At 39.6% G+C, this 13,088-nt stretch overlaps 2 protein-coding genes across 7 annotated transcripts in view; both read right to left on the reverse strand.

The window, feature by feature from the left end:
- Positions 1 to 13,088, reverse strand: part of LOC144651021 (acyl-coenzyme A synthetase ACSM4, mitochondrial-like) — a 77,864-nt gene that overhangs the window by 64,245 nt on the left and 531 nt on the right. For 4 of the 6 annotated variants that reach the window (XM_078510879.1, XM_078510874.1, XM_078510873.1 and 1 more), the window contains 5 exons: positions 6,061 to 6,162; positions 5,068 to 5,168; positions 4,152 to 4,264; positions 3,127 to 3,260; positions 2,193 to 2,260 (listed from right to left, as the gene is read on the reverse strand). In XM_078510879.1, the coding sequence (XP_078367005.1) occupies positions 2,193 to 2,260; positions 3,127 to 3,260; positions 4,152 to 4,264; positions 5,068 to 5,168; positions 6,061 to 6,159 (515 nt within the window). In that variant the 5' untranslated portion in view covers positions 6,160 to 6,162. Of the gene's footprint in view, positions 1 to 2,192; positions 2,261 to 3,126; positions 3,261 to 4,151; positions 4,265 to 5,067; positions 5,169 to 6,060; positions 6,163 to 7,717; positions 7,804 to 13,088 lie in introns of all 6 variants that reach the window. The other 2 variants (XM_078510878.1, XM_078510877.1) reach the window with 1 other exon arrangement.
- Positions 7,810 to 13,088, reverse strand: part of LOC144651014 (ATP-binding cassette sub-family C member 4-like) — a 30,546-nt gene continuing 25,267 nt past the window's right edge. The window contains exon 9 of the mRNA XM_078510865.1: positions 7,810 to 11,439. The gene's annotated coding sequence lies outside the window, so the exon portion shown is untranslated. The remainder of the gene's footprint in view (positions 11,440 to 13,088) is intronic.

Consider the following 13,088-nt stretch of genomic DNA (forward strand, 5'->3'; position numbering starts at 1 on the left):
CAACTAACCTGTGATACATGTACCCTGCATGATTTCTATTGATGATTCTGATTGGCAACTCGAGCACTTCATCCCTTACCCCTTTTCTCCCACTGAACTTGTTGTCTTGTTTTGACTTCATGGGTTGGGAACATTAAAGCAAATTTATATGTAATATAAATGCCAATTTACATGTAATATAAATTAAAGTTAATGTGACAACCATGAAAGGAGTTCAGAGAAGTCATAGGATCACTCTATTCAAATACGCAGATCTGTCACGCAATATGCTGCAAGACTATCACTCTTGCGTTACATTCAAAGGTCAAACTCACTTCTGAGTGTGATGCGCTATTCGGGCTGGCCAATCACATCGCCCCTTTTCTATTATGTCAATCAAGGCCATGCGGTTTTATCTAGACTTGAGTAGTTTTACTTCAAATTCTCTGAGCTCCCTAAAAGAGTTTTCACAATAATTCCCACCCACCCAACCCTCTTTGGTTCTCTTTTAGCTTAGTATTTGTAAAAATGTAGGCAATGTTTTAGTTCTACGCACATATCCGGCTATGTTAAGGGTGTTTATTACATTACTATTATTATTTTTAAACGTTAGCCATAGCTGATGGACTAAAGAAGCAAGCCCGCATTTATAGACATTATTCTAATAATTATTATTTCCATTTTGTATGCTTACTTACGTTTAGAGCTGATGGACTTAAGCAGCATGCCTGCTTACAGAAACAATGTTTTTTATATTGTTATCATTTTGTATGCTAGCTCAGGCTAAGAGCTGTTGGACTTGAGCAATGTGTCTGCTTTTGAGATATTGATATACATGTAACCGTTAGCTTTAGTGTCGAGCTGGCATGAATCAACTCGACCATTCTGTTATTTGATTACTGTCTCTTCCGAACTTCTTCAATAGCTTTAGACCATCTTAACTAAGCATTGTCTTTTCTTATAGTTATTAAACCACGGGAGGGGATGAAGTGCTCTGTACCATTCGCCCTTTTGCCCCATAGCCTCACACGGTCAGCTTTCCCCTTATAGTGGGGCCCCGCAGTGTTGCTGTTGTTGGTTGTTGTGATTGTTCCCAAGGGTCCTAGAGATTAGGACCCCAGTTTCTTGGGAACCAGGGCATGTGGTTGTGGTTGTTCCCAAGGGTCCTAGAGATTAGGACCCCAGTTTCTTGGGAACGTTCCCAAGGGTCCTAGAGATTAGGACCCCAGTTTCTTGGGAACCAGGGCATGTGGTTGTGTTTGTTCCCAAGGGTCCTAGAGATTAGGACCCCAGTTTCTTGGGAACTAGGGCTTCCTGAAAGGAAGGAGAGGATTCCAGTCTCTCGTTGCCAACCAACTAACCTGTGATACATGTACCCTGCATGATTTCTATTGATGATTCTGATTGGCAACTCGAGCACTTCATCCCTTACCCCTTTTCTCCCACTGAACTTGTTGTCTTGTTTTGACTTCATGGGTTGGGAACATTAATTAGTAGAAACTTAGCTGTGTTCTAATGGAAATCCGCGAATCTGATTGGTTCTCCCACTGATTTCTATTCGCCGATAGAAAACAGTCGCGCGCTCGCGTAGCTCTTTAAGCGGTAAATTTTCTTGATTTTTGTCTTCAAAGTGCACAATATTGTAGGTTTTAGACTGCAATCCTTTAGAGTTTCTACTAAAACAATTAGACTACTCGCCCTCGTTTTCTATGAGCGATAGTCAACTCGGCTGCGCCTCGTTGACTATTTGCTCATAGAAAACTTGGGCTCGTAGTCTAATTGTTAAATAGAACGGCACTAGTTAGAAATAAGTTCAAGTAACAGTAAGTTTTAGAAGGAACAGATTTCGACTGAACGAGAACAAATTGAGCACAATGAAATCGTTCTTTATTTTGTCTTAATATGTCAGCCTATAAATTGGGTATCCGAGACATAAAATCGTTTCATTTTTAAAAGGATTTTCTCGCTTCGGTCCCTTCTTAAATCTAATCTTAAAGTTCCAGACATTGCAAAAGGGTTTTGGGGTTTGAGGTTTTAGCCAGTTACAAAGCGAAACAAACAATGGGTATTGATTTTTAAATTGGTTTTCAGGTAGAAAGAATAACAAGCACTTTCATTCCCGCAGTTAGTACAATAAATGCACGTAGCAATATGAGATCAAACGTTGTGAGAATATTGAACTTATTGTTAGTATCAGTCAACTTTTGAATCACCTGTTGGTTTGTTTCATTCTGTTGACGATCAACCTGCACTTGACACTGCCGTGAGGAGAACTGGAAAACTAAATATATCAAAGTAGCGTTTAAACAAACAAAAACATATGGGGCGTAGTGTATCTCCACTGGACTTGCATTATGCGGCTCCTGCGGAGAATGGCCTCAAAGCATTTGCATTTTCATGATCTCAATAGATCTATATACATAATTTGCCCGGGAGGAAGGGGTGGTGGGGGGGGGGGGGCAGGGGCAACTCTCATATTAAAGGGACAGGGATGCTTGTCGCTTAAGGGTGTAAATTGAGGATTTTGGTCTCAGGGGGTTTAGGACAGAACCCAATTTTTTTACGCTGCTAAGGTCTCGTTTGGGATTGTACATTAAGAAGTAGAAACGCCGTCATACTGAGTTGGCGGTCTAGACTAATCAGAATTAATAATGGTATCTTTCAAGGGTAAAAGAGCTTGAGCCAAGCTTAGGTTTGATTATTTTAGGGCTTAAATTCATATTTTCCAACGAGCATCCCTATCCCTTCATATAGGAGTCCCCCTTCTCCCCTCCCCCCGCCGAGCGAATTTGCTTTGATGTGGTTAGATGCATGTAGTTCCTTTCTAAAGAGCAAAAAACGAAATTTTGACGATAAGTTAACTAAGTTAAAGCTGGATCTAGTATGGTCGCTAGGCGATAGAATATCTATATTTTAGCGCTTCACCCTAAGGGCTGGAACCAAAGAATTTAGAGTCATCTCTCGCTCTGTAGTAGGAGGCCGCCATGCACTGAATATTATTCAATCGGGATCGATGTTTGGAATTTCCTCGTTGCTATTAAGTGATCCCGCATGCTCAGGCCTAACTACTCATCAATAAATGTTTGTTTTGTTCTTGTTTCATTTAAAAAGACAATGTCGACAATTTATACTACATGGAAATGTAACCTGATCAATAACAGTCAGCAAATCCGTTTCAATGTCTCCACCACCAGCCACGAAACACGAAGGATTACACGCTTGAATTCTCCTGTGAAACTCTTTTGGTCCAATACTCACTGGAATTGGAACAAATACGGCACCTAAAGGAAGAAATATAGTTTCAAGAATCAAGCAGAAGGTTTCTTCTAATGGGTTAACAATTAATGCCTACGTTGGCAGCGTTATCGTTTGCGGTCCCTTGATGTCTTAAGTTTTACTTTTACGTATTTCTGGACCGTAGGTCTTTCCAGATCCGATTTGACGTGCTTTCATTTAGCATGACTGTTTCCATGCGCTTAAATGTTTGGAACAGCTGTGCCCATCCACATGTTACTTTGTGGGACATCATCGTAACACGTTGTTCTTCTTGTCCCTCGAATCACTTGATGTGGCAATGCGTGATTCGGGAAGCAAGTGAGTTCAAAGTATGGAACTTGATACAGTTTGGTGTACGGGTTCACATTGGGCAGTTACTTTATTTGCGTTGGCTCTTTGAGCTGGCGTCATTTAGAATTGCAACACCGTGCTGATGTGTCTCAATAAAGACGAAACAGCTGCGCATGGTTGCGATCCTGCTCTATCGGTTCTAGTCGGTTGGGGTCTCTCAAAGTCTACATTTTTCATGTAGTAGGATCAACCTTGCAGTGTTGTGTGTTATTAATTTATATAAGATGTTCCTGTATATAAAAGGGGCCTGGTATGGCCATTCCCACGCTTAGTTTTCAGTCAACCATCAAAGCGTAAGCAGCTGAACAACCACCTGCGTTCCGCGCACAAACTATTACAAACATAGCTTTAGCTACAGTGGCACCATTCAATGGAACAGCTTCCTTTTTCGTGAGACAAGCAGACGAGTACCTTGGCAATTTAAAGGACAGTGGCATATTTTAGATTCATGACATTTTGAAGCACCTTTAGTTTGCTGGGAGTTTGATTCAACAGTAGCCCCTTGCATGCACAGCCCGCACGCAAAGTATTCACTTAGAGCTCACCTGTTCTTAAACAAGCAAGTTGCATCAACCAGTACTCGGGAATTCTGCGTACTATGACCAGAACTCTGTCTCCTGGTCTGATGTTGGCGGCTGTGCAAAGGACGTTTGCAGCCCTGGTAATCGAAAGAAGCCCAAGTACGTTTGTTATGGTTAGTAATGATGTTTTGACTGGAAGCAAAGAAACGAAACCCTCACTCCAGACACTGTCCGTGTGTGTTTCTGGGATCGGTTCTACATAGATTCTAGAACTTTCGGCAAATAACTGGAGGCCCACGCTTTAGTTTACTTGAGAAATCTTAAAATTTGGGATTCGAATAATATTATAATGCTTTAGTGTTCAATGCTGTGTATTTTAGTTAATAAAAAACAGCAAGAAACAGTCGAGAGAAATTCACTGATCTCGTCGTTCTGTTTTGGAAAAACATTTCAGTTAGTTACAGACATCATCATCGTCTCTTTAAACAATCCCATATTCTTAGTGACCTTCCTTCATGGCGTCTTAAAACCAACAAAACGTTTCTTTCACTGTTGCTTTAATTATTGCAAACAAAGACTAAGAAGAATTAAATGAAAAAAGGCGTTTTACCAAGTGAAGACATAGATCAAAATGTATCTCAAAACCAAATGACTTTGGCCTTGAGACAGTTTGCAAAATAATGCTTCCTGAATTGATATGTTTGTGTTATAAATGTCAAGTGGATAACCGAGATCTTGCGTTTACGTCTACTACACTGTTAATATTTTGATAAACTTACGGTGAACTTGACAAATAATAAAGAACCAGACAGACAGACAGACAGACAGAAATGGAGGTCCGGCAATCGATTGTTTTACATGGATCAAGGGAGTGGCTTTGTTACTTATCATTTGAACTAGTTGATAATTTAGCTATTGCATACTGGAAACGAAAGCTTACCGCTTTGAATTTGAAGCAAGATCTTGAAAACTCCACCTAACTTCTTTTCCCTCGCCAGCTACCCACCAAAGGGCAGGAGTATGGCTTTCTTTTTCACCATTCTAGAACATGAACAGATGAAGAGAACATGATCTCATCAGCAAGTAAAAGAAACAAGAGACATTGTTGGAAAAACATGGCAACTGTGATCCGAATGAGACAATTTAGACTAAAATACTAAAAAAAAGCCGGAAACTTTTGTAAAAAAGGGTAAATTTAATAGCTGCGAATAATACCGTAAATGATCTTATTAACGCCCGGGGCGTCCATTAAATTTACGGGTCCTAGGGGAGGCGTTAAATAGATATGAGGCGTTTATTAGAGAGAGAGGCGTTTATTTCACTTTAACGGTAATAACGTCCACAAAATAAATAGGCTGCGTAGTTTGCTAGCGAGGTAAGATACAAAACAGAGTTTGTGAGTAGAAGACTAATCTAACCTGCAAAAATGGAAAGCCTAGAGATGTCATTCATAGTTCGATATCGATGTTTTCATTTTCATCGCGGTCGTTGGCCTCTTTGATGTCCGAGTCAAGCAAGAAACCAACTATATTGCGTGATTTTACTATATGGATCATGGAGCATTTCCTTGGTTTTTGAGGTGATTCTTGGAGGGGGGCGCCAATAAGACACGGGGCGTTTATAAGACGGGGGGGGGGGGGGGGGCGCGTCTTATACAAACTTTACACTTCAGGGGAAGCGTTTATTAGATACGGGGCGTTTATTTGAGAGTGCGGCGTATATAAGATCATTTACGGTAATCTCCTCCACAAGGTGTAAGTGGTCTTTTGTAGAGACTGTCATTCCCCTTGTAGCTCCTTGCGAACGATCCATTTCGCCGCCTGCCCCATGTCAAACATAACCTGAGTCAGTATCCTGAGAATGTTGAGCGTTTGTTGAGCTAGAACGTTAACTGAAACTAACACTATTTGTGTTACTTTTATGACGGCGTCACCTTTTCTTCGCTTGCACACTTGTCTATAACGTCAGCAAAGTTGAAATAGTCCGGAACTTGAGAATCCTTACATCCCCAGATTAAGTCGCCTTCCATCATTCGCTAATCAGGTTTTTAAAAAAAGAATGACAAACTGTCAGAGGCTATTGCTTATAATTGGTTCTAATGAGTCTTGTTACCTAGTTACGGGTGACTAACTAACTAACGAACTAACTAACTAACTAACTAACTAACTAACTAACTAACTAACTAACTAACTAACTAACTAACTAACTAACTAACTAACTAACTAACTAACTAACTAACTAACTAACTAAATAACTAACTAACTAACTAACTAACTAACTAACTAAATATAAATATAATTGTGCACAGCAAACGGCACAAATTTAAAAATCGAACGATTAGTGTTTGGAATGCTGATCGTTCAATAAGATAACCCTGGAACGAGACATTTATTCCATAATTATGATTTAATCTTCATGCATGCCGGCCCAAACCAGTGATCCCTTATCCCAAGATGTGACAAATCTTGAGCAGTGATTTTGGTCTCGTTCCTCGATTTCTGTTTAAAGGAGCACGCAAAACTGTCCGTATAATCCGGGTGTCCGTATTAACCGCGCTGTGAGAAGAACGGTACGGACACATATTTTATAAGCCTTTTTTCATTTGTCATTTTTCTATGACAATGTGTTTTGCAATAAGGTGTACACTTATTAAGACCAAAATAAATACGAAAGCTAAACAAATCACCGTATATTTGCATTCGGTCACGGTCACGCGAACTTTAACATTGTTTAAAACTGTTGTGGGCAGTTATCTTCAATTTTTGTAGGCAATTTTCAATTGGTCTGAACCAAAATATATTCTTACAGAACAATTATCAGAGAAACTCAACAGTTACATCAATTTATGCCTTGATCCACTGCAAATTTTTTCAATACTAGCGAAAAATTTATTCAATTATCCAATCCTTCCCGCCAACTCCAATAATGCGCTCTTTGTGTATATATTATGCAAAGGAGTAACACTGTTTTTAAAACATATCATTTGCTTACCCCTGTTATAGAATCCTTAAACTTTTCAAGCTTTACTGATGTGTTCGTTGGATAGTTTTTATTTCTTACCGCCATTTTGATTGTTAGTGAGTGTCCCTAACTGATCGCTTCGCTGTCCCCGAGCCCTCCCAGTGGGAGATCGATGAGTAGTTCATAGATAGAGGTTTAGTTTACTAATCTCTAGCGTTCTGCTAGTTAATAAACTTTGTTGCCTAAACATTGTAGTATGTTTTTGTTGTCACAAAGTAATACTGACCTCCAACCAGGTCTCACGAATTACACCAGCTAGGCAAGAAAAGCTTCGTGCAACTTGTGCGTAAAATATTTCATAAATACTAAAAAGGGCGGCTAGTGAGCTAAATATAGCAGACCTCGACGCAACTATCGCGTCCTTTTATGCATCTAGCCAGAATTAGCTGGCAAAAAGCTATATTTCGTAAAGGGCGCATCTCACTGCTTTAACTCTTTGACAATGCTGGACAAGTACGTACAGTTACTATTTTTGCAATCGAATTTAGAACGTTTCTTGCGTAACAAATGTTCCTGACACATACATGTACATGTGCCAAAGTTAGGATAACGTTTTTGGAACTTCTTACCTATGTTTTCACAGCCGTTAAAGCTTCAGAAAGATCCTCGTTATTTCAGCAACACAAGCAAAAGATGGTTAATGGTTTCCACTAGCCTTTCAAGAGCCGGGACAAAAAGGAAAATAACTTTAGGGCCTGTTTATGTGAAAGGGTGACCCTGATAACTGAGTTATCCGCCCAAAAAGGGCGGCAAGGCTATGACAATGTCAATAATACGCTTTGCTGCATTTAATAACGAGTTTCAACAATAAAAGACTGATTTTATCAGTTTGAATGGAAAAATTTACGAAAGAACCCGGAGAAAAACCCTCCGAGCAAAACCAACAACAAACTCAACAACCGACATGTGTGGGAGGCAAGCGCTCTCTCCACTGCGCCAACCCTGCTTAGAATGTATGACTGTATGAATTCGGATTTAGAGATATTGTCGGTATGCAGTTAACTCCGGAGTTCACATAAAACACGCTTGTCAAGACGGATAACCTTGGCGTGGCATCTATTGTGTTATGTTGACATTTATTGCTTCACTGTGTTATGCCTCGTTCAACAAAGCGCACCGACACATGCGAATGAGGTGGACCAAAGTGGCCCTAAATTCTGAAGTTGCTCTACAGTTCTGACGCCAGAGTCACAGTAATTATTCAATTGTAATTAAATCACTTTTCACCGTGAAACTTTGCAGCTTTTTCGTGTATACAAAGGTTTTGTGATCCACTGGTCATGAATTCTGGATGGATGTATTTTCTATTCTTTCGACCTCATTTGCAATTCAATGTCCGTTTTCAAACGCATCCTTTTTTTCATAAATAGCTGCGAACCGTTTATATGAAAAGTTGCAAAGTTGGCTTGGGGACAGAGTGACCCTGGGTGGAGGGTCACTCGCTTTGAAGGTAGGGTGGCCCTTGGGGAAGACAAACATTTTTTATGCGCCTACCAAGGACAACACTGGACATACACAGGCGTGTGAAAACATGAGGGCCATTTGGTTTCGCTCGATTGACAAGGACAACTTTTCTCATATAAATGCTCGTTAAAAGACGGCTCGAGGAAGAAGGTAACCCTTCTACCATGTACAATTCTTTTTTATATAACTCCGGTTTATACGGACACTAACACATCTTACGGGCCAGCGTAGGATTTCAGGAACATAAACTCACTGCTTGCAGTCTATTAAAGTAGGAAAGTGTGAATAATAGGGTGACTCATTGGCTCATTTTGTCAAAGATTTGCTAAACTTGATCCAGATGTCGCAGATTTAGTGGGGGTAATGCACGGTGAAATTACAAAGAAAACAGTCTCACGAGGATCGCAAAATCTGCCCGTTTATACAAGGAAAGCTAAGAGAATTAAGTCTGATTTCGACGGGCCAAAAAGAGATGGTTGTATGGCTCTGACGCCCGGCTTTGACGGGTAAAAAACAACTCATATATGTTGCCCCAGTTAACATGCTTTCAAAATTTACTGCGATATAAGGGCCTCACTGAATAACACCTTTGGTGATGTGAGCTCCCTGGGTAAAGAACATTATTATTATTATTATTATTATTATATGTTTCTTGCTATGTAAAAGAAGCCTTCTCAGGAGTAAAAGCGGCATACTGACGGCATGGGAATTTCTAAATTGCCACTAGCGGCGACACAGTAAACATCAAAACGTTGTGTATTGACTGATAATTGTTAAAAAAGGCTCGTAAATGTACTATGAAAGCATAAAAGTGACTCAGAATGCAGAAAATGACATTTCTGGGTGCTCAGATTTTCAAAAGATTCTAGGAAAACATGCCACTCAGACCCTCACTTTCGTACACTTTGCTTACTGAATCTCATAACGTTCGGTTACAGCCCTGTAGAAATCAATTTCTAGTTAAGAGTAAGGGAAGGCGGCATTTACGTACAGTACAAAAAAAAAAAAAACGACAGAGGCATTTACAGCCGTTAGTTTGGTGACATCGGTGGTCTGAAACAGCTTGTCAAATACTGGGTCACACAGTTTCGCATGTATATAATATGGTTAGATGTGACAAATCATCGACCTCCATGGCGAAAAAGTGAATCGACCTGGCGGAATTTTGACTTCCCAAGTAGATTTTTTGTTGAAACCTGATGGAAAATCAGTTGTCATGTTGCACTAGGTCTGTTACAGAGGGGTGTTTCAATAGTCAGTACCACAAACCGCATGGCTTTTCCTTGTGTGTTTCTATCTGCATTTTACTCGTAAAGATATCCAAAAATTGTTTTGGTACACGGGGCCTCCTAAAGCCTCCGTACTACGAATCTAAAATTTCTGCTTGACACTGACTCGTGTAAACGTTAGAGAAGCGAGAAATTTGAGCTATAGTATTGTGGTTCTTTCGCTATTTCGATTATTTTTTTTTGGTAGCGGTAGCTGTAAATAATTTGCGGTGTTATTTAGAATTGTTGTTTTGCAAGAGCATGCGTATCCCTCAGACAGATTCGAAGATCCAATTGCTCCATACACTGTCAATCGATAGAAAACGATATCGGAAATCAATTGATACAATCGATATTCACGTAAGCTAATAGGATGGACTTACCTTTAGGAGGTCGAAGCCACTATACGAGCTAAAGCTGATCAACTTAATGTCTTGAAAATAAGAGCGCCAATTGCTAATTAGATAGATATGCTAATTGGAACAATCATTTTCGAATTATCATGATTAGAAAATACCAAAATGGTTATACCAATATGTGCAAGACAAATAATAAGCTAGTTGCGTTTAATAAAAAAAAGGTCTTCTTTTCGACTTCTTTGTCAATGACAATGGGCGTATTACTCGACACAGTAAAAGTCCAGTTCCCTCTCTCTTTCACGCATCGTTGCGTGACAGAGAGAGGGGGTCAGAACTGGCCTAAGAGATGTAAGATAATTTGCATATTCGCAGATGCCAGTGCCGTCCCAAAGGGCCCAAAGGCCCAGCTCTTGTTTTCGACTTCTTTGTCAAAATAACAATAGCCGTACTATATAAATTCGGCGACAGATATCAAAATCGGACGGGGGATGTCTGACAAAGAAAGCTGAAATCTGACCAGGCAATTGCTAAACAATCTCCTTCAGCAATGAAACTACAAAACGTTTTTGTTTGTTTTATCAAATGTTTACGGTGCCTTCAGCTAGAGCCCAACATTTCCGGCGTTGGATGCCTATTGTTTAAGTTCAAGAGGTGTTAAAGCTCGGTCTCTGTGAATAAAGAAGCAGAGTATTTAACAATCTCTTGAGACCTCTTGAGTGATGTCCGTCTTTACATCAAGCAATATACCTTGTTGACTAGTCTATATTTCCAAAGGTCTCACCTACATAAGGCTAAAACAGTGAACGACGGCGATAATTCCGTCTCTTATGCGTGAGTCTCAGACGAAAATTATACCTGACTGGAAGAAGGAACGAAGTAAAGGAAGTAGTTTTTAAAATAGTAATTTTGGGCGCGCATTTGGGACTGAAACGCGAAAAGTGCGAGAAGGCCACGCGTGGCCATATAGGAGAGTGCAAGACAAACACAATGTCACAGGTCGAACTGTTTAATCAAATCATACGGTGTTAACACACTGATAACTACTCTTTGTTCAGAATTTACGTTCTTCAAAGAAAGTTGAATACAATCGTTGGACTGATCATGAGTTACTGATCATGAGTGAGCGATGTCGAATGAATATCACAACAAAGTTGTCTGAATATACGTTAATGCTGTAAAGCTACGTTACACAAGGCCGAGCTTCTTGCGAATTTGAAATCGTGGACCCCTGCCGATGTTCTGCAGTTTTACTGCAGAACATTAGCAGGGGGTCTAGATTTTTCGACACGTATGAATGAAATTCCTTGACGCCTCTTCGCCAGAGATGTGTTAAGGAATCAATTTACTGGAATATCGATCTGTCAGCAAATAGTCACGTCCACCAGGTTGATCGACAGAATACAGGAATTTTTTTAACTAAATATACCACAGTACGTATACAGTCGAAAACGCCGGAAAACAAGGATGCAAACGGACAACATTCACTGAGGAAACCAGCGGATTAACTAAGACGACAATAACCAAAAATTATTTGCAAAACCGACCATTTGGCCATGGGATGAGTTCAGGAAGCACGACGGCTTATTCAGTCACGAAACAAAACATCTTCCGGCGCTAAATTGTGTCCTTGTAAGAACAAAATTCTCATTCAGATAAAATTTTATTCTTATCCTCAAAGAAACGGGTTTCAAAGAGCGCAACGGCATCTTAATTTGCGATAAAGTTTCAGACGCTAAAAATGACTTTCATCGCAAAACGCGGGAACAAAATAGATTACGTAACACACTCAAACTTAGAGATCTTCAACCAAGTCTTAACTTCCAGTGAGACTCAATCCGAGCAAAATTGTTTGTTTATTGGCATTGTTTCCAAAAGTCACGTTTTCTTGTTTATTTTCATTTGTCGTCTTTTGTACATAATCGTAGATCTATTTACAAAGCAGGAACTAATCTAATCTTTCACTTGACAATGACATCACGAAGATGTCGAAACGTTTTATTTTATTATCGCTGATCTTTATATTCAAAAAATATCCACAAGCTTTGCTTATCCGACGTGTAATTGTAAATAATATCAAGAAAATTATCATATCACCCACAGGATTAGTTCACGTCTAATAATTTTCTCAAGGCATAGAAGGACGCCCCGTAAATACCAAGCTTAACTAACTTGAAGGGGCAATGTAAAGTATCTTCAAATATATTTTTTTTCTAAAAGCCGTATCTCGGGATTTTGTAGAAGCTCGAATTGACGATGAAACTTAAATTCTGCAATCTGCATTCCAGTCCAATATTGTTTAAAATTGTTCAATTTTCACAGTTAACAAGTTGCGTGCTTTTTGCGCCAATTATAGTCAGGGTCGGATCAATAACACATGCAAATTACTTGAACCACATTTAGCTTTTTAAAACAGGTCAATGAGTCGAAGCTCAATCCGGCCTGTGCATAGAAAGACGAGGGGAAAGCAGTGGAAAATAGAGTCAAAATTTCAAGATAGCACTTTGTAAAAAAGTAGTACAGTACATATGTAAATAAAATAATGTGTTTGTTTTGCTTTCGACCTTAAAATGACTCGTATATGCACAGCTTATTTCGCAGGTAACATGAGAGTCAAGACTCCCAATTCTCGACAACAAACTTTCAGTCCTTGCCTAAACCGTTATAAACCGGACTGGACTTAAAAACAATGAATTGGAAAGAACAACGCTGAAAAACTATTTTCATTTATCGACGTTAACAATCATGGCTGGGCGTCCTGATCAATGACGAATTGAACAAAGCACTCCTGTTTAACCACGATTATCCAGTCGCCTAGCTAGGTTTTTGCTCGCTAATATCGTAGGCACTGG

The sequence above is a fragment of the Oculina patagonica genome, chromosome 4 (assembly GCF_052425735.1).
Source record: "Oculina patagonica isolate OP01 chromosome 4, crgOcupat, whole genome shotgun sequence".
NCBI classification, from domain to species: Eukaryota; Metazoa; Cnidaria; class Anthozoa; order Scleractinia; family Oculinidae; genus Oculina; species Oculina patagonica.